Source organism: Grampus griseus (genome assembly GCF_964374135.1).
Source record: "Grampus griseus genome assembly, chromosome: 3".
Classification (NCBI taxonomy): domain Eukaryota; kingdom Metazoa; phylum Chordata; class Mammalia; order Artiodactyla; family Delphinidae; genus Grampus; species Grampus griseus.
Genome location: NC_139019.1, coordinates 170,354,498 through 170,377,099, shown reverse-complemented (window position 1 = coordinate 170,377,099; position 22,602 = coordinate 170,354,498). Strand labels below are relative to the sequence as shown.

The following is a 22,602-nucleotide window of genomic DNA, read 5'->3' as shown; positions in this document are numbered from 1 at the left end:
TAGAATCAGGTAGACGGAGACCACCAGGCACATGGATACCCAAACAGAAATAGCCATTTGGACACTCAGAAAGAGTGTCAGAGACTAAGAGACACAGGCGGAGTGATACTCAACCCTAGGTACATGCAGTAACGTGAGTAGACCGGAAAACAAGTTTCTGGAGATCATTAAACAATCATTCCTGCATGGTACAACCATACAGGAACGGTGGAGCAAGTAGGATCAGGCACAGGACATAGGCAAATCCAGACGGCAACAGCCCCATGGACAGAGTCAGGTGGAGACAGGCAGCCCCAGACGGACACGAGCACAAGAGTAGGACCGCGTAGGACTGGACAGTCTCTGCTCGCCCCGCCCCCCGGAGCCGGCCCCGCCCTCCCATGTGCCGCTACCGCCACCTGAGCGAGCCCCACCCTCTTGTGTACCTAGCGGGGCCCCATCCCTCCAGCCCGCTGTCCACGTGCTAGGCCCCGCCCACTGTGGGCCAGCCCCGCCCCACGATCCCGGCCCCGCCCCCTGGATCCCGCCGCGCTCTCCTGTGCCCGCTCCGCCCCGCCCCATCCCTCCAGCCCCGCCCTCCCACAGCCCCGCCCCCAGCAGCCAGCCCCGCGCACGGCCCATCACCTTTGCTGCTGCCGTCGGGCCCCCGGAGCACGGTGCACTCGTCTATGACCCCGAAGGGCTGGAACAGCCGCAGCACGTCCTCCTCTGACTGCTGCTTGTTCAGCATCCCCACAAACAGCTTCCGGTCCCCTGTGGGCGGAGACACCACCTCAGACGAGTCCTAGGCTCCGGGAATTTTCTCCGTCCCTCCAGCAGAGAGTGGAGGTAGCAGGGCGTGGAGCAGGGCGCCTGGACCCCCCCTCCCCGGGCCCTCTTCTGCGCGTGTGAGGGAGGACACAGCCACGCGCTTTCCCTGCCTAGGTCTCTCCACCTTTCCACGTGCCTGCGAGGTCCCACCTCATGCAGTGCCCCCTGCCTGGAATGCCTCTCTGTCCAACTGCTTCCACCCTCTGGGCAAAACGGCCTCTCCCTCCTATGCACTCAGAGTCCACACATAGTACCAGGGTTAGGAACTGCCTTGCCTGGCCCGGGTCCATGTCTGTCTGTCTGTCTGCCATCTAGATTTTCCAGGCAGGGGTGAGCGCTGAGGGCCCCTGCATCCTCACAGTGCCCAGAAGAGCTCCCTGCCCAACCTTGCCAGGGCTCAGGAGGGGCCAAGCAATCAACGTCTATTGAATGAATGAACAGTGTGTGGGCACAAGACCAGGTGCCTGGGGAGCCTGGGGTTGGCTTGGGGCCTGGCTGCAGGCCTGGCTGGGACCTGCCCAACTCTAAGGCCAGCGGCCAGTCTGGACCAGCCTCTCCCATGTGAGGTACCAGAACTCTGTCCCCCTCTCCCCCCGGGGGAATTGCACTGCTCCCCTGTAATCAGGAACGCGGCAGCTTCCTCTTCCAGGAAGGGTGAGCTTGGTTACTATGGAAACCCGTTCTCTGGCAGCTGTCACTCATAGGGGTGGGAGGGAGGGAGAGACATATGAGGGAGAGAGAGAGGGACAGGGAGAGACTGAGAGACAGAGACAGGCAAAGAGAGACAGTAAGGGGCAAAGAGAGATACACAGAGAAGCACAAAGAGAACCAGAGAGATAGGAGGAGAGAAAAAGATTAGGAGAGGGAAACAGAGATGGAGGGAGAGGGAGAGAAGGAGAGAGAGAATAAGAGACAGAGAGACAGAGATGAAAACATGCAGATCCCCCCCCTCTAGTCCCTGACCCACAGTGGAAGCCAGGCTGGAGAGTGTGAAAACAGGCTCCCATTCCCAATGGGCTTTACCAGGATCCTACACATACACAGAAGTCCTAACAGCCCTACCCGCTACAGCACCTCCAAGGCTGGCTGCTCTCCCTCAGCCCCCCATCCACCTGAGATGGGGAGGGGGGTCAAAAATATCCGAGAATGACTAGCCTTGGATCCCACTGGGGACAGCCAAGCATCTCCCCATGGGCACACAGCCACCCAGAGGTCCAGCCTAATGCAGACACAGGGCCCAGCCTGCACACCCACGCGCCCAGCCGGGAACAGTCAAGCACACACGCTTGAACATATACACCCACGCAAAGCCCAGGCACGCAGATGTGCACACAGTCAGGCAGGCACCCCCACTGCACCTGCCAGAAACACACATGCACTTGGGCACACACTCGCATACATCTGCGCACAGCCGTGCCCAGGAAGGCATGCTCATATACACACACCTGCACTTGCTCAGACATGCAAACATGCACACACACGCAGAGCCCAGAAACCAATCCATAGTCGTTCAGGGGCCCCATCCCCTCTGTGTCTGAAGATCCCCGTTATTGCACCCTGAGATGAGTGGGGTATTTCAAGTTCTAGGGGAAAGCAGCAGGACCTGGCCACACCTCCCACTGCTGGGCCTGTGGCCCTGTGGTTAGGAGGAGGGGACACGGCCTCCCTACTCTCCCCCCCCACCCCAGGCTGGGCCTCTGCCTCTCCCACCACCTTTGTGCAAGGATTTCCCTCCTCCCATTCCTCTGCCAACCCGCAGCCTGGTGGCCACGGAGAGATGACAACTACCTCCTCGGCTTTCGCTGTCCGCAGGCTTCACCTGGATTGGCCGTGCCATCTGTGGAGAGAGGGGGGAGGGAGGTCAAGGTGGGCAGTGGGGGTAGCATGGGTGGGAGCTTCACCTGAGCTCTGCTGGGCACTCCTGTCCACCTCCCCAGCCTCAGCATCCCACCAACCTCTGGCAGCAACCAGCACCTCAGTCACACCAAGTGACACATGGTCCCACCTACAGGGCTTTGCTCTTGCTGCCTGGAAAACTCCCACTTTGCCTTCATAGCCCAGTAACAATAACCCTTCATCCAGGGAGTCTTCTTGCCTCCCCAAGTGTGATAGATTGTTTGCAAAGATGGCCCAACTCCTGCAGTCCCTGTATGTGACGTGATTTTGTGGTTCTTCTCATCAAGAACTGGAGTCTATTTCTCCACCTTTTGCTTTTGGACTTGGCCATGCGACTTGCTCTGACCAAGAGAATGTGGTGGAAGTGAAGTTGTGAGAGTTCCAAGCCTTGCCCTCAAGAGAAGTTGCCTTTTTGGAACCATGGAGGTTGCCAGGTGGACAAATCCAGGCGAGTTACTGGAAGACGGGAGATCTCATGCACAGAGATGCCCTGCTGACACACAACGCATGGGAGTCCTGGCTCAGCTAGCCTCAGTCGAGCCCCAGTTGACTGCAACTGCATGAATGACTCAGGACAAACCAGTAGAAGTGCCCAGCTAAGCCCAGCCTGAGCTTGTTAACCAACAGAATCGTGAACAAATAAAATGGTTGGGGCAGTTTATTACTCAGCAGTAGCTGACTGATACACCAAGGCAGCTACTTTTAGCCAGCTCCCTGAGCCTCGAGTGGGGGGAACTGTCATACTTCAGTGGACTGGCCTGCAATCTGGACTTATTGTTCTGGACTCTGTCCCCCACTCCCAGCACTGAAAATGGAAGAAACCAGTGAACTGTTCAGTGGAAGAAATCCTTCTCTAACCCCCACTCCTGCAACTTACCCAGCCAGGGGTATCAGCTAATGCGAATATTTCAGAACAGATTTGAGGGATGTGGGGTTGGGTGGCATTTGCTTCTCTGTTGATTCTAGGACAGAATCTTCCTCCCAACCCGGTGCCTCTGGTGAACTCCTACTCATCCTTCAAAACCCAGCTCAAAAGTCCCCATGCAGGCAATCCTTCCACGTTTTTGGGTCCCTTCCTCCCTCTGCCTCAGGGCAGGAAGTGTCTATGTGTTGCTCTGTTTCCCTCCAGACTGAGACCATAACATCACAACCCCGCCCCTCAGGGCAGGGTACAGGAGAGAATCAGAGGAGTTTGCTGAACTGAACTGACGAGAAGGAAGTGGCCAACACCCACCAGCATAGAAAGGCACCTGGTCCCTCTGCACCAGGCCTGGGGTTGGAAAGAGTGCTGGTCCCAGCCCCCCTCCCAGGTCAGACAATCTCGGAGTAGATCCCCACAGCCATTCAGAGGTGCTTGATAAACATGTTTTTAAATCACAGTGCAGCTGCCCAGCAAGCTTTCAGAAAGATGCACAATTTTTACGCTGTTTTACAGATGTCAAAATCAAGGCCTGGAGAGGTTATTTTTCTGCTTCCCTTCCCCTTAGTGAGCCCCTCCCGCTCTGATACCCTCCCTCTTTCTGAGTGTGTGTCTGGGGCACATATGGGCCTCCTCAATGTGAACACAGCCTTGGGAGCCCCAGACCAGAGAAGCTTCTGTTTTCCCTACTTGGCCCCCACTTCCCCCAGCCCAATCTTCCTGCCACCCAGCCACACCCTCAGAGGAACCCTGACCACCTGGGAAAGGCCAAACCACATCCCCCTTCCCCCACCATACACACACACACACACACACACACACACACACACACACACACACAGACACACACACACACACACACACACCCTGGGCCCTCTTCACCTGGGTGCCACACCCCTCTAGCTGGAGGCGGGAGGGGAGATTATTTCAACCCATGGGACCAGTTTCTGGGCTGAGGGCAGACTGAGGTGGTGAAGGGAGGTGGGGGGGATGGGGCACCTGGGCTCCAGCCTCCCGTTCCCCCACCCCTCTCACCCGCCTCCGCTGGCCCTCACCTCCCCCCCCCACCCCCAGCACCTTGGACAGATGAGGATGGGGTTGCCATGGCAACGCTGATTCACCACACGGAAGCTGGCAATTGTTGTTGCCATGGAAACCGCCTCTTAGGGGCGAGCCCAGCTCCTGCCTTGCACAAAAGAGATATTTAAATATAATCTTCTGGAGATGGATAAGCCGAGGGAGGGAGCGAGAGAGGGGGACCACAGGGAGGGAACCTGCCCCCATCACGGCATCCTCCATCCCCACCCCATTCTCGCGGCCTGGCTACCTGCTTCCCACCTCCCCCACCCGCTGCAGAGCCTGGGACCTTCCGCCTCCGACTGGGAGGCCTCTTCCCCCTCCTGGGTCAGGTCGGCGGGGGGGTGGGGGGGTGGTCCTGGTCTGGCTCTGAGAAGCCAGGTGGGCAACCCCTTCCTCTCTAGTCGCCCACTCGAAAGCCAAGGCTGCGAGGCCCGGCCATCCACACCCCGCGGACCCGCGCCTCGCCTTACCCACCGGCCTGCAGACGCGCGCCAGGCTGGCATCCATGTGCCGCCTCCCGCCCGGCTGGCCCTGGGCGCACGGGCGCGCACACGCCGCACGCACACTCGGGCTCCGGGCTCCGCGCCTCGTTCTCCGCGCCTAACGCCCAGGCGATCCGCCCGCCAGAGGCCGGGCCCTGCGCGCGCTGCCCGCCCAAGCCGGGAGGAGGCGTGCCAGGGGAGAGCTGGGTCTCCCCCCCACCCCAACCCGCCCATCTGGCTCTGCCCACCTCCTTCCGGCTCCCTCTCTCCATCTGTCCCACTGAGGTCTTTGCCGAGTGCCCTTCCTCCCTCCTCCACCTTCTCTGGCTCCCCATCACCGCACCCTTTCCCTGCCCCCTCCCTTCCTCTTTACACTTATTCAACAACATTCCCCTGTGCCTCATGCTGAGTAATTCTGCAGCCTCAGGGAGCACCCCACTAGTCTGGCAGAGGGGGAAACAGAGGCATATGCAGACACTTCCAGACTCATGGGGTCAGGGTTGGGGCAGAGGGAAGGATCAAGTGCTGGGAGAGCCTAGAGCCGAGAACAATGAAGAGCCAAAGGCTATCATCCTGGGGGTGCACTGAAGATGGAAAATCTGCAGTGGGTTTTGAAGTATGAATAGGAGTTGGTGGTGGGGCGGGGGGAGCATGTTGGAGCCGTACCTACGTCCACTGATTCATTTAATCTCCAAACAACTTTATGAGATGGGAACATGCCCCTTTTACAGATAGCAAATCAGAAAGAGAGGGGAGAAAATCAGAAGCAGGGGTCAGACCTACTACCAGTTTCCTCGGGGGCCTCTGAAGACACAGCCATTCCTCCAGTCAAGGATCAGGTGGGATAGGGCTCTGGGTGGGCATACATTAAGTGGTTGGAATCCAGTTCTTGCTCTGCCACCTAGCTTTTGCTGAGTGACTTCAATCAAGCCATACACCACTGGGAAAACAGGGTCCCGTATGTCTGACCTGTGTGTATTACAGATGGGGAAACTGAGGCCACTGTGGGGAGGAACTGTAGGAAGATTCTTCGGTAGACAGGCTGGGGCCCAAAATATTCTCCTGGATTTGCAAAGCTATGCCTTTAGATGTGGGGGCCCAGGGAAAGCCCCAACTGGGTGGTTTCTGGATGGTGAGGAAGGGAAGGAAGCAAAGTGGACCCCTATCTGGGCCGCCCGGGCTACCATTCCAGCCTCTTCCTCTCCCACCCGAGCCCCAGCCCAACCTCCAGACCAAGCCCCTCTCCTGGTCTAGATTCTGCCTTGGTTCCCTATTGCCCTTGGGGTAGAGTGACAGATCCTCATCCTGGCATTCGAGGCACCTTTACTGCTCAGTCCCAGCCATTCCGGGCCCCTCCTCCTCCCACACCCCAAGGACACAGGGCTGGAATGCGCCCCTGTACACCCCATCCTCGCCCCACAAGCCCCTTGAATGCCACCCACCCCCGAAGCCTTCCCCTCCATCCCCATCTGCTTTGGTTGCTTTGCCCAGGCATTGCCTTGGTGGTGACACATCCCCCAACACACACACCGTCCCTCTTTGGGATGAACTCCTGAAGTTAGGGCTGGGGGGCTCTGGGAACTCCTCCCCAGAAAGACCCAGCATAGGGTCCACAAATGACAACTGAGATGAAACGAGACGAGACCTATGGTTTCCAGACTCCTGTCCTATGGGCAAGAGTGAGGCAGGCGTGCTGGGCACAGTGCCCTGCACGGGAAGTAACCCAAGAGCTCGTGCCAGGCATGTCTGCACTGTCCCCATTTCACGGGAGAAAACAGGCTCGGCAAGAGACATGACTGGCCAGAGTCCCACAGCTCGACTTGCCTGGGACCCTGCGTTCATTCACTCAGCATCTATTTGCCAAGTGCGCGCTCAGCATCTGGCCTGTGTCACCTCAAAGGACCCTCAAAACACTCCGCAAACCCACTTTACAGACTAGGAGACTGAGGTCTGGGGAAGCCAAATCATGAGACATTCGGCACTTTGGGGCCCCCTCGCCCATTCTCAGGGTTGGCTTGACTCTGAGCCGAGTCATGGGATATGGGGCTGGATCGTGCAAAGGGACCACTTCAGAGACCCCTGTGTGCACAGAAGGGGCTTCAGGAGGGGCCTGTGGGGGGACTCATAGCTGGACAAACTCATCCTTTTCCAGGGTGCTCAGATGAGCAGCAGGGCGGCCGCCAGGTCTGGGGCATCCCTTACCCACCAAGGCCTTCACGAAGAAAGAGATGGCATTGCCTCACATGGCCCAGCCCCTCACCGTCCAAGAGGCAGGAGCTGGACCTGTTGCCTGTTGTTGATGGAGGTGAGGGTATGAGGAGGGGAGGGGGGATCCCTTCCATCCGCAGGAACCCCGTCCTGGGGTTTGACAGCCAGCAAAGAACTCCTGCGGGAATCAGAGACATCTGCCCAGCGTGGATTCCAGGGTCCTGCGGTCCATTCTGGGTTCTATTCTGGGCTTCTGTTATTCAATGTAGGATCCTATTCCAGAGTGCTGAGATTTGATTAAACTGCGTCCCCCACGGACGCTGCTGTCATACTCGAGGAGAGAACTGGAAGTGAGAGTGGGTGGGTCACTCGCTGCAGAAAGCAGCGTTATGGGGGGTGGGGGCCTGGGCTCTGCCAGGGCACAGAGAGATGCACCGGGCCGGCAAACGACGGGGACCACCCCCCTCCTGGGTCATCAAGAGACAGAAAAACAGAAGCATCCGCTTTATACGACTCCTCCAACACACACACACGCACACACACGGGGACAGGAGAGATGGTGGCTGTCCGTCTCTAGCGCCGCAACCCAGCCCCGGCCTCCCCGCCCCCCGACTCCCGAGCGGTGCGCGCGGGTGTGCGCGGAGACGTGAGCCCGCGGGGTGGGCTTTCTCTTGCGGCCGGCCGAGGCTCCATCCTCTGGCGGAGACGCCTGGGAGGGGGCTCGGACGCCTGTGCTCCGCTGCCGCTGACAGGCAAGGGGGTCTCCTGCGCAGTAGCCCCCACGCCTCCTCGTGCGATCGGCAAGCAAGCCTCCAGCGCTTGTTCTGAAAGGCTGATTCCATTTCTGCGGGTGTTCTCAGGCAGGGAGGCTCACCCCCCACATCAGCTTCTTCACTCATCAGAATTGGAAGATACACGTACTCAGGGATCGGAACTCCTGGGTATGCACCTGACCCAAACGTGGCACGTGTCCACCAAAGACAAAACACCGGCAATGATCTCTATGCCTTAAGAGCAAAACTAGAAACAACCCAAATGTCCACCAGCAGGAGAGTGGATGAATAAATGGTGTGTCGCAGCCATGGAATACCACACAGCGATGACAAAGTGCAAAGCGCTGAGGGGTGATATTGAATCTCACGGGCGCGGTACCAGAAGAAAAGCAGGGGTTGGTTACCGTAAAAGTCAGGGCAGCAGCTCCTCCAACAGAAGAGAGGGGTTTGGGCTTGGGGACATGGGACGGGGTGGTGTCCAGGGTGCCAACTGTGTAGTGGTAACAGGGTGCTTGCTTTGTAATCAGTTGGGTTGCATGCACTTTTCTCTAAGTGTGCAGTATTTTTCAAATTTTAAGAAAAAAATTTTTAAGCCAGGCTCTACTCCCACAGAATGCTGCCCCAGTCAGGAGGTGGCCCCCAGGGGCCCCTCCGTCCCCAGGGTCCAGCCCCGAGCCACCTCCTTCTTCTTTATCAAACATCAGCCCGCACCTCCAGGGAGGAAGGGGGCCAGCTTGCAGGAACTGAGCCAGAGAAGCCAGAGGCTCAAGGTCTGTGGAGCTGGGTGGCTGGAGCTGCAGTCCTCACTCTGCTGGGTGACGTCAAACAAGTCCCTTCCTCTCTCTCACCACAGTCTCCCCACCTTTCAAATGGGGTGAGCAGCAGCCCTGGTGCCCCCCTGACATGGCAGATGGATGAGGTGCCCCGGCAGTGCTGGGAAACAGTGATAACCCTGGGGAAACTGAGGCCCAAGAAGAGAAGGGCATTGCTTGAGACTCCTCACCCATCCCCACTGTCAGCAGGTGTCAAAGAGAGACGGGGAACTCCCTAGCCTAGATGTATGATGACACTGCACCATGCTCCTGGTTCTAGAACATTGTAGCCTGCACTGTCTAATATGGTAGCTGACTCCCAGCCTAGAACATTCTAGGTCTGCACTGTCTAACATGGTAGCTGACCCCCAGCCTAGAACATTCCAGGTCTGCACTGTCTAATATGGTGGCTGAGCCCTGGTCTGGAACATTCTGGGTCTGGGCCTGGAACATTCTGGGTCTGGGCTCTCCGAAACAGTAGTTGATCCCTGATCTAGAATATTCTAGATTTGCACTGTCCAGTACGGTAGCCCTTAGCCACATGTAGACATTGGAAGTTTAAATTTACATCTATTAAAATTAAATAACATTAAAACTTCAGTTCCTGTGTCACTCTTGCCCCTTTTCAAGGGCTCCATAGCCACACGGAGCTAGTGGCCACCCTATTGGACAGCGCAGAGAGAACACTTCCACCTTCAAGTTCTGTTGGACAGCAATGGTCTATAATGGGGATTGGCAAACTACAGCGCTATTCGGGCCCCCAATCTGTTGTTGTCAATAAAGTTTTACTGGCACACAGCCATGCCCATTTGTTCACTTGTCATCTGTTACTGTTTTACACTTTGAGTAGATGTGACAGAGGCTGTATGGCCGGCAAAGCCATACATTTCTGCTTTACAGAAAAAGCTGGCTGACCCTTGGCCTGGAACATTTTAGAACTATGCCATCCACTAGAGCAGCCGACAGCCACACGTGGCTACTGAGCACTTGAAATGTGGCTTGTGTGACCGAGAAACGGAACTGTGTTTAATTGTGTTCAGTTAAAATTAATATAGGACTTCCCTGCTGGCGCAGTGGTTGAGAGTCCGCCTGCCGATGCAGGGGACACGGGTTCCATCCCTGCTCCGGGAAGATCCCACATGCCGCGCAGCAACTAAGCCCATGTGCCAGAACTACAGAGCCTGCGCTCTAGAGCCCGCGAGCCACAACTACTGAAGCCCACACACCTAGAGCCCGAGCTCCGCAACAAGAGAAGCCACCGCAATGAGAAGCCCGCACACTGCAATGAAGAGTAGCCCCCGCTCGCCGCAGCTAGAGAAAGCTGGCGTGCAGCAAGGAAGACCCAACGCAGCTAAAAATAAATAAATAAATTTATTTTTTTAAAAAAATTAATATAAAGGTAAATCTAAGTCTAAAACCTGTTACTAGCCGACTTCATTCTTGGAAAACCTTTAAGTATGTTTAGGACAATTTGGGCAAGTGAATCTATTTTTTCAACTGTCAATTTTATAAAATGCAAATCCAGATCGAGCATCTCTGATAACCACTGAGTGTCCCACTTGAGATGGACCAGAAGTGTGCAATCCACACACCGGATTTTGGAACACTTAGGATGAAAAAAAGGAATGTGAACTATCTCGTTAATAAGTTTTACGTGGGCTCTACTGACTGCCTCTTGATAGGATTTTGGAGATAGTGGGTTAAAATAAAAGATAGCATTAAAATTCATTTCAACTGTTTCTTTTTACTCATTAAATGATGCTCCTAGAAAAATCTAAATGCTATACATGGCTTGCATTCTATTTCTATTAGCACCGTTCTAGAACATTAACCGTCTCCTCATTCTCCTAAACAGGGTTTCTCAGCCTCAGCACTGTTGATCTGGGGCTGGGGAATTCTCCATCGTGGCGGGCCGTCCTGTGCACTGTAGGGTTTGGAGCAGCATCCCTGGCCTCTACCCACAAGACGCCAGCAGCATCTCCTGGTCATGACAACCACAAATGTCCCCAGACATTGCCCAGTGTCCCTGGGGGCAGTAAACTCGTCCGTCAGGCTCTCACGTGTCCTTGCCCTCAGCAGGCCAGGCATGTTCCTGCTTCCAAGTCTTGGTATACCCCGTGCTCACACCACCCCCATCTGCCACAATCCTCCCCATTGCTCAAGACTCAGCTCAAATGCATCCCCCTCCAAGAAGCCACCCTGTTTGCCCTCCGCGAGGCCATCAACGCAGGTCACCTGGTTCTCCCTTGAGATGCTGCCCACAGTGACCCTTATATCTGGCTCTTCATTTTGTGGTCACCCCTTGTAGTGAGTTGAATGGCTGTCCTCCCTAAAAATATGTCCAAGTCCTAACCCCTGGAATCTGTGAGTGGGAACTTATTGGAAAAGGCATCTTTAGAGATGTAATTAAGTGATAGATCTGGACACGAGGTCATCCTGGATTTAGGTGAGCCTTAAATCCAATGACTGGTGTCCTCATAAGAGAAAGGCAGAGGGGCCTCCCTGGTGGCACAGTGGTTAAGAATCCGCCTGCCAATGCAGGGGACACAGGTTCAAGCCCTGGTCCGGGAAGATCCCACATGCCGCAGAACAACTAAGCCCGTGCGCCACAACTACTGAGCCTGCGTTCTAGAGCCCGTGAGCCACAACTACTGAGCCTGCACTCTAGAGGCCGTGCTCCGCAACAAGAGAAGCCACTGGACTGAGAAGCCCATGCACCGCAACAAAGCGTAGCCCTTGCTTGCCGCAACTAGAGAAAGCCCGCACGCAGCAACAAAGACCCAACACAGCCAAAAATAAATAAATTTATTTAAAAACAAAGAGAGAGAGAGAAAGGTACAGACTTCCGTGACGGCGCAGTGGTTAAGAATCTGCCTGCCAAGGCAGGGGACACGGGTTCCATCCCTGGTCCGGGAAGATCCCACATGCCGAGGAGCAACTAAGCCCGTGTGCCACAACTACTGAAGCCCGCGTGCCTAGAGCCCATGCTCTGCAACAAGAGAAGCCACCACAATGAGAAGCTCACGCACCGCAACGAAGTGTAGCCCCTGCTCGCCGCAACTAGAGAAAGCCCGCGTGCAGCAACAAAGACGGAGCGCAGCCAAAAATAATAAAAATAAAATTAATTAATTTAAAAAACAAAGACTCCTCGCTCCCAATGCAGGGGGCCCGGCTCCGATCCCTGGTCAGGGAACTAGATCCCACATGCATGCCGCAACTAAGAGTTTGCATGCCACAACTAAGGAGCCAGCGAGCCGCAACTAAGACCCGGCGCAACCAATGAATAAATAAATAAATAAATATTTTTTAAAAAGACAGAGCGAGAGAGAGAGAAAGGCAGAGGGAGGTGGGAGAGCTGAAGACACAGAGAAGAAGGCCACGTGATGTCAGAGGCAGGGGTTGGAGGGATGCGTCTACAAGCCAAGGATTGCCAGCGACCACCAGAAGCTGGGAGACAGCCTGGGATAGAATCTCCCTGAGAGCCTGCAGAGGGAGGGCAGCCCTGCTGACAACTGGATCTTGGACTCTGGCTCTTAGAACTGGGAGACTGTAAGTTTCTGTTGCTTTAATACACCCAGTTTGTGATGCCTTGTTAGAGTGGCCCTAGGAGACATCTACACCCCCGGATTTACTCCCATCCTGAAAGTCAGGGTCTGCCCTCAAGGGACCCCCAATCTAGGGGGAGACATAGGCAGACGCAGACACCCCCAGCCCCTAGGGGTCAGGGATAAGCAGAGGGAGGAGATAACAGGGGTCGCCTTGAAAGCAGCGTAGAGATTCTCCAGGTAGGAAGGCAGTTTCCCACACGTTCTCCACACGACCTAGAGGTTGGTGTTCTTTCTGGGTCCTTAGTATCTGGAGAGTGAGGAATTTCTAGGAACTAGGGGCTGCCGGAGACCAAAATATAAGAGCTTAACATCTCCAAAAATGGAATCTACTTTGTACCCACATTTTTTTTATTTATTTATTTATTTTTTTGCGGTACGCGGGTCTCTCACTGCCGTGGCCTCTCCCGTTGCAGAGCACAGGCTCCAGATGCGCAGGCTCAGCGGCCATGGCTCACGGGCCCAGCCGCTCCGCAGCATGTGGGATCTTCCCGGACCGAGGCACGAACCCGTGTCCCCTGCATCGGCAGGCGGACTCTCAACCACTGTGCCACCAGGGAAGCCCTGTACCCACATTTTTTAACAACCCCCTCTCCAGCCTGGTCAGATGGACCTGGTGATGCCCATTTTGGAGACAAGGATGACTGAGCCTCTTAAGGAAAGATACTGTCAAGGTCACACAGGTTGGGAGGAGTGTAGCTGGGATGGGAACCCACAGGATCACAGAAGTGGGGGGAGGGGTGACACATGGAGGAGAGGCTCTGGAGAGCAGGATGTGGGGATGGCAGGGCTGGGGGGGGATGGGGGAGGGAGGAGGAGAAACTTGTTCAAAGGGCATGCTGTGGCCAGTTTGAGCTCTGCTGGGTCTGGGGTGCCTGGGAGAGTCACCAGGGGGTGGTTTCTGCACACAGAGCTGGAGAGAGAAGTGCAGCATAGGTGCTCAATGAAAGTTTGCTGGTGGCTGGATAGATGGATGAAAGAACTCGATCCATGGGCTGGGAGAGTGAGCAGAGAGAGGAGGACAGAGAGCCCTGAGCCTGACACAGAGAAGGAACCCCGGGCAACTGGCATCTTTACATCCTGAAGAGGCCTTGGACCAGAGACCAGCCTGGAAAGAGGGGCGGGGCATACAGGGAGGGATGGCTCCTTGACTCCTGGCCCTTCCACCATCTGGTAGAGCCCAGCTTTAGCCCCCAACACAGGGGGAACAGGCCCCTGAGGCCTCAGGCAGCCAAAGGCACTGGCTTTGTATCTCAGTGATCCCATCAGGAAAATGGGCGCAGGGGAATGGGGACGAGGGACTTAGCTGATGGGGGCGGAGGGAAACTTCTAGGAACGTTGGCAAATCTCCACGTGGGTATTGATTTCTCTGAACAGAGAGTCAGAGCTTCCAGCCAGGACCTGATGCCACACAAAAAAAAAAAAGGTCCACTGGATATGGAAGGATTGGGAAACAGCACTGGAGCTGTTGCTAGCATGGGGTCTGCAGTCAGACCATGAAGGTCATATCCCTGTTCTGCTGCTTGCTGGCTGCCAGAACTTGGACAAATCCACTACTAAACTTTGTCCCTCCAAGGTGTCCCTCCCCAAGGCCCCCTGGCTCCTGGCAAGTTGCCAGGACAGAATATGGCAGAAATGAGAGTGTGTCATTCTGAAAGGAAGCCATAAAAGGTGCCGTGGCTTCCTCCTGGCTCTCGCCTGCTCCGATCACATGCCCTGGGGGAAGCCAGCAGCCCTGTTGTGAGGCCCCTCCCTCAAGCAGCAGGCACCGGGGAGATGCCCACGGGGAGAGACGCTGAGGCCTCCAGCCAACAGTCGAGCTCTGGCTGACAACTTCACTGCCACCTCAGGAGAGACCCCAAAGCCAGGACCACACAGCAAACTCATGCCCCAATTCCTGACCCCTGGCAACTGTGAGATAACAAATGCTGATTTTTTTTTTTTTTTTTTTGCGGTACACGGGCCTCTCACTGTTGTGGCCTCTCCCGTTGTGGAGCACAGGCTCCAGACGCACAGGCTCAGCGGCCGTGGCTCACGGGCCCAGCCGCTCCGCGGCATGTGGGATCTTCCCGGACCGGGGCACGAACCTGCGTCCCCTGCATCGGCAGGCGGACTCTCAACCACTGCGCCACCAGGGAAGCCCGAATGCTGATTTTCTGAAGCCACTAAGTTGAGCAGTAATTTGTGGTGCATCAGGAGATAACTAATACAGTCCGTAGAACCCCACTGTGCCCCTTGACGCTAACCTGTATGGACGGACCTGCCCTCCAGTTTCCAGTTGATTTGGGGAGGTATTGACAGAAGGTCCAAGGGAGGGAGAAGAGTGAGTTCTGGATGGTGTTTATTCCACAGGCTCTAAGTCACCTTTGCAAGTCCTGTTCCTTCTCCTGGCATGCCCTGCCTTCTCATCTTTCAAGTCTCTTCTCAAATGCCACCTACTCTGTGAATCCCTCCATGACCTTCGGTACAGTTTCACCCCATTATACTCTTCCGATGCTGAAGACCAGAGAGGTTGAGTTACTGGCTCATTGTCACACAGCAAAAACAGGTGGGAGCTAAATGAGGAGCCCACTGATGTGGCCACCAAAGTGTATGCTCTTGCCTCTGCCACTTCACCTTCCAAAGAGGGGCTCTTTGTTCTGCAAGATAAGGTTGAGACCATCCCCTCCCAAACATTGTGATGCTTATTCAGAGTTGACTTAAACCCATGCCACAGCTTCATGTCCCTAGCAGGCGAACCCCAGATTGTCCACTGTCAGCCGTGCTGTGCCCATGCTCCCAGCAGTGATGGCATGATGCCACCAAAGCATCTGCTGAATCTTCTTGAGGCTGAAGGGTCCCTGAGATTTCCAGAGGGAAGGGGCGACACCCCCACCCCCGAACTCATGGGGGGTGCCACAGTTCTCACTGGAGACCTGGCTTGGCTGGCTCAGGGGGACCATCCATCCTTTACTGGGGGCAGGGACCTCCTGCCCACCCAAAGAGGACAGGGCTGATAAGAGAGACCAGCAGGGACAGAGCCTGGGCCAGCTTTCCCTGGGGAGGAACTATTACATTAAGGGGCCATAGCTTCATTTGCTCCATAAGAACAAGGGGAAAGAGAACCCCTTCCCTTTTTATGGTGAGAAACAGGTAGGGTCTAGGCTCCTCCCTGAGGCCCACAGGCCCTGCACATCTGCCTCTCTCACCTCCCTGCCCTCCCCTCCTCCCTCTCTCCCCCTCGCTCATTCTGTTCCAGACACATGGGCCTCCTCGCTGTTTCTCCAACACACCAGGCCCAGTCCTGCCCCAGGGCCTTTGCACAGGCTGTCCCTCTGCCCTGCCAATATTTCCTCATCCTTCAGGTTTCAGTCCAATGACACTCGCATGCTAAGTCAGGTGCCCTTGTGCAGTATGCAGCCTGCACGCCACACAACAACCCTGATGTGAAGTGTACAGCATGGGATGCAGTAGGCACACAAGAAATGCTCATTCTGGTGATTTCTGTCTCCCTGTTCCTTATGCCTCTTTCTGAGTCCAGAAGCACGTGGGCTTCACAGCTGATCCCAGGAAGGGCCTTAGCCTTCCCCAGGCCGAAAGCATCTCCTCCGTGTGTTCCCTCCCTTCCCAGACAGCAGCACCCAGGACTCACCCCGGGCAAGGTCTTCTGTTCGTGCAGGGCAGTCTGAGCTTTGATGGCGGAGTCCCTGGCACAGTAGGTGAGAAAGGCACAGCCTGGAGGGGAGACAAAAATGGGTGTTAGGAGAAAAGGATGCTGTATACCCATGTTCACAGCAGTATTATTCACAATACCCAAGAGGCAGAAACAACCCAAGCGTCCACTAACTGATGAATGGATAAACTAAACGTGGTCCACCTGTACAATGGAATATTACTCAGCTTTATAAAGGAAGGAAACGGGACTTCTCTGGCGGTCCAGTGGTTAAAACTCCATGCTCCCACTGCAGGGGCACAGGTTCGATCCCTGGTTGGGGAATTAGGATCCCACATGCCGCACGGCACAGCCAAATAGATAAATTAAAAGGAAGGAAATTCTGACACATGCTACAACATACATGAACCTTGAGGATGTTATGCTCAGTGAGAGAACCAGACACAGAAGGATACTGTGTGATCCCACTCACATGAGGTCCCCAGAGGAGTCACATCCATAGAGACAGGAAGTAGATGGTGGGGGCCAGGGGCTGGGGGAGGATGTGGGGAGTTAGTGTTTCATGGGGACAGAATTTCAGTTTGGGGAGATGAGAAAGTTCTGGAGGTGATGGTGGGGATGGTTACACAACAGTGGGAATGTACTTAATGCCACTGAATTGCACACTTAAAAATGGTTAAAATGGTCAACTTTATGTTATGTGTATTTAACCACAATAAAAGAAATTTAAGGAAAGAAAAGAAGGAAAAATGATTAAGGTGGTAAATTTAATGTTATGTGTATTTTACTACAATTTAAAAAACAAAAAGAGAAAAGGAGGCTGGAGCCCCCTTTGGGTGTGGGGCAGTAGGAGTAGCTCAGCTCTCCCCTCCCACACGTACATTTCCCAAAGGGTGAGACAGGGAAAGGCAGAGAGGAGAATCAGCTGTTAATTAAATCCGTGGCTGATGCTAAAATGCGGGGCGAGGTGGGGGAGGGGAGAGGGGGCAGAGCTGCTGCCCCAGGGAGGAGGGTGGGGAGGGCACCAGCAGCCCCAAGGAGTCAGAAGAGGCCTCAACCCTGGAATGAGGAGCACAGTGACTCTGCCACTAACCAGCTTTGTGGCCTCGGACGGGACGCTGCCCCTGTGTGGGCCTCAGTTTCCCCCATCAGAGAGGATGGTCCGAGGGTGCGGTGGGATTGACCCACCAAGGGGCGGGGAGCGGAGCTACAAGGGGGGTGTGTGGCGTCAAAGGGCAGGGCCAATCAGGAGAGGCAAGGGGCGGGGCCGGCCCTAAAGTAGTCTAGACAGAGGGTGTGATTGGAGGAAGTCCTGAATGGGGGCGGGGGGTGAGAAGCGTGAGAGCCACAGGGACAAGAAAGGTTGAGAGACAGACACAGAAGAGGAGCGAGCAGAGGGAGGCGCCCAGAGAAAGGCCAATGAGATCAAAGATATTTTGAAAGATGTTTGCCCGAGGCGGGCTAGAGGATGCAGACAAGTTCCCTGGGATGGACATAGGGATCCGGGCTCCAGCGCTGGGTTGCCTCTCTAACCCCTATGGACCTCAGTTTCACTGTCTGTGAAATGAGACCATGGTTGGCTGCTCTGATGCTGTCGAGTCCTGTGTCCTCCATGCCCAGCTCCCTCCCCATGGTCTCTCTGCCTTCCCCGAAGAGGACCCCCTGTGCAGAGCCCCTAGGAACAGCTCCGTGGGCACCACTTCCGCCCCAGGCTGGAGCTAATTAAAGCCGCATCCTGCTGGGCTGCGCTCACTACGCGGCTGCTCCCACCAGCTGGGCCTGGTGATGGGGAGGGGTCCCCGCCCCAGGCCTGAGAGGTGCCCTGCAGCCCTGGGGAAGGGGCACCAGGCAGAGCTGAGGACAGCTTCTAGCATTTAAAAAACATTTAAATGTGTTGGGAATGTAAAATTGTGCGGCCGCTGTGGAGAACACTTTGGCAGCTCCTAAAAAAAGTTAAACATAGAATTACCATATGATCCAGCAATTCCACTTCTGGGTATATATCTCAAAAGAATTGAAAGCAGGGACTCGAAGAGATATTTGCACACCCGTGTTCATAGCAGCATTATTCACAACAGCCAAAAGGTGGAAACAACCCAGATATCCATCAACAGATAAACGGATAAGCAAAATGTGGTCCATCTATAAAAGGACCACAAAGGAAAGAAATTCTGACACCTGCTGCAACATGGATGAACCCTGAAGACCTGATGCTCAGTGAAATAAGCCAGACATAGAAGGACAAATACAGTATGATTCCACTCATAGGAGGACCCAGAGGAGTCAGATGCATGGCGACAGGAAGTAGATGGTGGGGGCCAGGGGCTGGGGGAGGGGGATGGGGAATCAGTGTTTAATGGGGACAGAGTTTCAGTTTGGGAAGATGAGAAAGTTCTGGAGATGATGGTGGGGATGGTTGCACAACAATGTGAATGTGCTTAATGCCACTGAGCTGTGCACTTAAAAATGGTTAAGTTGGTAAATTTTGTTATGTAATTTTACCAGAATAAAAACTTGTAATTGGGATATATTACAAACATCCCCTCTTTATAAATTTTGTGTGCTTATTCTTTTTTGATTATATTTGATGCCCATGTCTTCTTCCAATACATGCCTCATCTTTCCACTTTTTTTTTTTTTTTTTTTGGTGTTTCTATTTTCTGAATAGAATTTTCCAAGGTCTTCAGGGAAACGAGAAGCACTACGAAAATCGGCCATAAAGACTGAGAGAAATTAGGCATGATTGGCAAGAAACTGGGCTGCAGGGAGATGTAAAATAGGGGCAAAGCCCTTTCTCCTTGGGTCCTTTCTTGCCTGTGGAGCCCTATATGCAGAAGATGGAGTGTGCTGGCCCTAGAAGGGTAGGTGAGACCCCTGAATAACCCTCCATCAGCCTCTGGGTCTGGAAGGTTTGCAGCGAGAGAAAAAACCAAAACAAACACGCGAGCCGCTGTCCCTGGTACTGAAATGTTTCCCTGTTTTCTTGGCCCTATCTCCTCTCGGCCTCTTAGCTTCTCTTTTCTAATTGGTGAAAACGCGTCATGTTCACCAGTTTCTGGATAATAGAGCCTCGAATTTCAGGTTCTATTAGGGTTGAACTGTTTCCCTCCTCCCTCAAGCTCATATGTTGTTCTCCTAACCAACAGGACCTCAGAATGTGAACTTATTTGGAAATAGGGTCGTTGCAGATGCAATTAGTTGAGGTGAGGTCATAGTAGAGTAGGGTGGACCCTAATCCAATATGAGACTGGTACCCTTATAAAAGCGGAAGACTTGAACACAGAGACATGCACACAGGGAGAACGCCATGTGAACATGAAGGCAGAAATCTGGGGGATGTATGACAAGCCAAAGAACGGTAAGGACTGCCAGCACCACCAGAAGCTGGAAGACCTGCATCAAATTCTCCCTAATGGTCTCAGAAGGAGCCAGCCCCCGGGGCTTCCCTGGCGGTCCAGTGGTTAAGATTCCGCGCTCTCAATGCGGGGGGCACGGGTTTGATCCCTGGTCGGGGAACTAAGATCCCACATGCCACACAGTGCGGCCAAAAAAAAAAAAAGAAGCCAACCCTGCTGACACCTTGATCTCCGACTTCTGGCCTGTCGGACTAGGAGAGATTACACTTCTGTTTTTTTAAGCCACCTGGTTTGCAGCACATTATTTCAGCAGCCTTAACGAATAAATACGGTTCCCAACAGACACAGACTTTTAGTGATGATGTTAATAAAGCTCCTTAGTTTTGTTTTTGTTTTTTGCGGTACGCGGGCCTCTCACCGTTGTGGCCTCTCCCGTTGTGGAGCACAGGCTCCGGACGCGCAGGCTCAGCGGCCATGGCTCACGGGCCCAGCCGCTCCGCGGCATGTGGGATCTTCCCAGACCAGGGCACGAACCCGCGTCCCCTGCATCGGCAGGCGGACTCTCAACCACTGCGCCACCAGGGAAGCCTTAAGCTCCTTAGTTTTTATTGCTAATAAGCTTATACTCAATACTGACTCATTTAATCGTCACAATAACCGCACAAAGGAGCTGTTGGCATTGTCCTCGTTTTACAGATGAGGGCTTGAGGTACAGAGAGCAGAAGTGACTTGCCCAAGGTCACACAGTGGAACACCCCAGGCAGTCAGGCACCTCGAACTGTGTGCTAACCACTAGGATACACTGCCTTGAGTTTGCATCTTTTCTAAAAATTTCCCCCAGAGCCTATGAGGGAAATAGGCCCCCCAGGCCTATGTGGAGGGTCACAGGCCCCTGCCTTAACTTTCCCTGCAAGGAACCTTAAAATAGTACCACCTTTCTGACAGAATGTGCTGCTGGATCAAATGTTGAAGACGCCATGGACCCCATTTCAATTTAGGGGGTCTGGTTTGCTGCATCCTAGTCCTAGAGGGACCCTCCCAGGGAAATCTCAGCCCAGCCAGTGCTCACAATGGGTGAGCCTCTCAGCAGATTCCAGCCCTGGCTACCCTCACCCTATACACCAGCCTCGTCAATGACAAGAGGGTGGGACCAGGTGTTCAGCAAAACACACTCCAAGCCCCGCGCTGGCCAAGCCCTGGGGTTCTGTAGAGGCGGGGCAGGTCAATAGGGCAGCCCCACCTCCAAGAACCAATAACCCAGAATGCTCAGTACTTGACAACCCCATGGTTCCCTTCACACCCACCCCCATTTTTCAAAGCCTGGACAAGAGCTGACCTCTCGACACCCCAGGTGGAGTAGGGACCAATGGGGGGATCCTTGGGAAACAAGAGATTTCCTCAATATATGAAAATTGTCTAACAACTAGATCCACCTCATCATGGCTCTCTTTGGAGGGAGGCAGTGCCCTGTCCCTGGAGGCAAGCAAGCAGCAGATCCCCTTCTTTACTGGGAAACCTGAGGGTCCCTCCTCTTGACGAGATCCTCTGCTCTCTGCTCCAAGATCACAGCTTTTGGAATTTCATGACTTGAAGTTGTAATAATGACAGTAATAGTTGAAGTTCACTGAGTGCCAAGCATCTTATAGAGACATCACCCATATGAACCCTTCAAACCCTCAGCCTAGCCCAAGAGAATGGCACTATTGTATCTGTTTTCTCCCCATTTTAAGACGGGGACACGGAAACACCAGACATTGAGCTGTCACACAGCGACGGGTCCCAGAGGTGGAATTCGAACCCTGGAAGTCTAACTCCAGTCCCAGCCCTTCCGCACCACAATATTTCCCCTCTTATAACAGTAGTAGCAATAACAGCCGAATCATTGAACACTTAGGGTGTTCACTGTCCTGGTTACCTGGCTCCACGCCCCTCTCTTCTCTGCAGGAATCCTATGAGGGAGGTGTTATGCACTGTATGGAGGAATTGAGGTTCAGAGAGACAAAGTGACTTGCCTATGATTGCACAGCAGGTAAGGGGTGGAGCTGGAATTTGGAGCCAGGGGTATCTGATGTCATGGGCTTCACTCCCATCCACTGCACTTTTGGGGCTTTTGTCCCCGGGGTGTGGAGTGGCAGAGGCACCCAATTCTGCCATCTTCCCTGAACTCACTCCACACCTTTAGTATTTTAAGACAAACGTGGCCTTAAGAGCATCCATGAAAAGACCATTGTGGGCCACCTACAATCTAGTCTAGGCACCAACTGTTTGATGCACAGATAAACTGAACCATTAATACAGGCCTCCCAAACATGGAGACCCAGGCCGACCCCACAGAGCCTACGATGGTAGGGAGAAGAGTGTCCACCTTACAGGTGAGGAGACTGAGGTTCCCAGTGGCCCAGGTCACCCACAGATAGGACAGGGCTAGGACTTAAGCCCATACCTGCATGACACATGACACAGGGCTCTTCCCTCAGCCCTGGGGATGCTCCTCTCTGAGGAAGGGGGCAGAGGTGGCCATTGTCCCTCCATGGCAACAGGCCTCTGCTCAGCTGGGGTTCTGGAGACAATGCTTTGACTAATGGGTGATGCTAAGGCTCCAGGCTGGGTAGAGGCAGAGATAGACACTCCTCTGTGTGTTGTCAGCCTGGGGCAGAGGTGGGGACACGGGGCTAGGGAAGCCCAGAAGATGAGAAGCATCTCTGCGCACTGAATGCTGGTCCTCCCAGAAAAGATCCATCCACTCCAGGAACCTGGGAATGGGACCTTATTTGGAAAAAGGGTCTTTGCAGATGTAAGGATCTTGACATGAGATCATCCTGGACAACATGTGCGTCCCAAATCCAATGCCAAGTGTCCTTATACGAGACAGAAGAGGAGACACAGACAGAAGACAGGGGAATATGGAGGCAGACACTGGACGGATGCAGCCAGAAGCCAAGGGACGCCTGGAGCCCCCAGAAGCTGGAAGAGGCAGGAGGGACCCTCCCCTGGAGCCTCCAGAGGGAG

At 54.4% G+C, this 22,602-nt stretch overlaps 1 protein-coding gene across 1 annotated transcript in view; it reads right to left on the bottom strand.

Annotated features, from left to right (window-relative positions):
- CELF5 (CUGBP Elav-like family member 5) overlaps positions 1-22,602 on the bottom strand; it is a gene marked incomplete at both ends in the record, with an annotated part of 46,528 nt that overhangs the window by 11,423 nt on the left and 12,503 nt on the right. Inside the window, 3 exon segments of the mRNA XM_082652119.1 lie at positions 625-753; positions 2,596-2,647; positions 16,217-16,299. Of these exon segments, the coding sequence (XP_082508245.1) occupies positions 625-753; positions 2,596-2,647; positions 16,217-16,299 (264 nt within the window).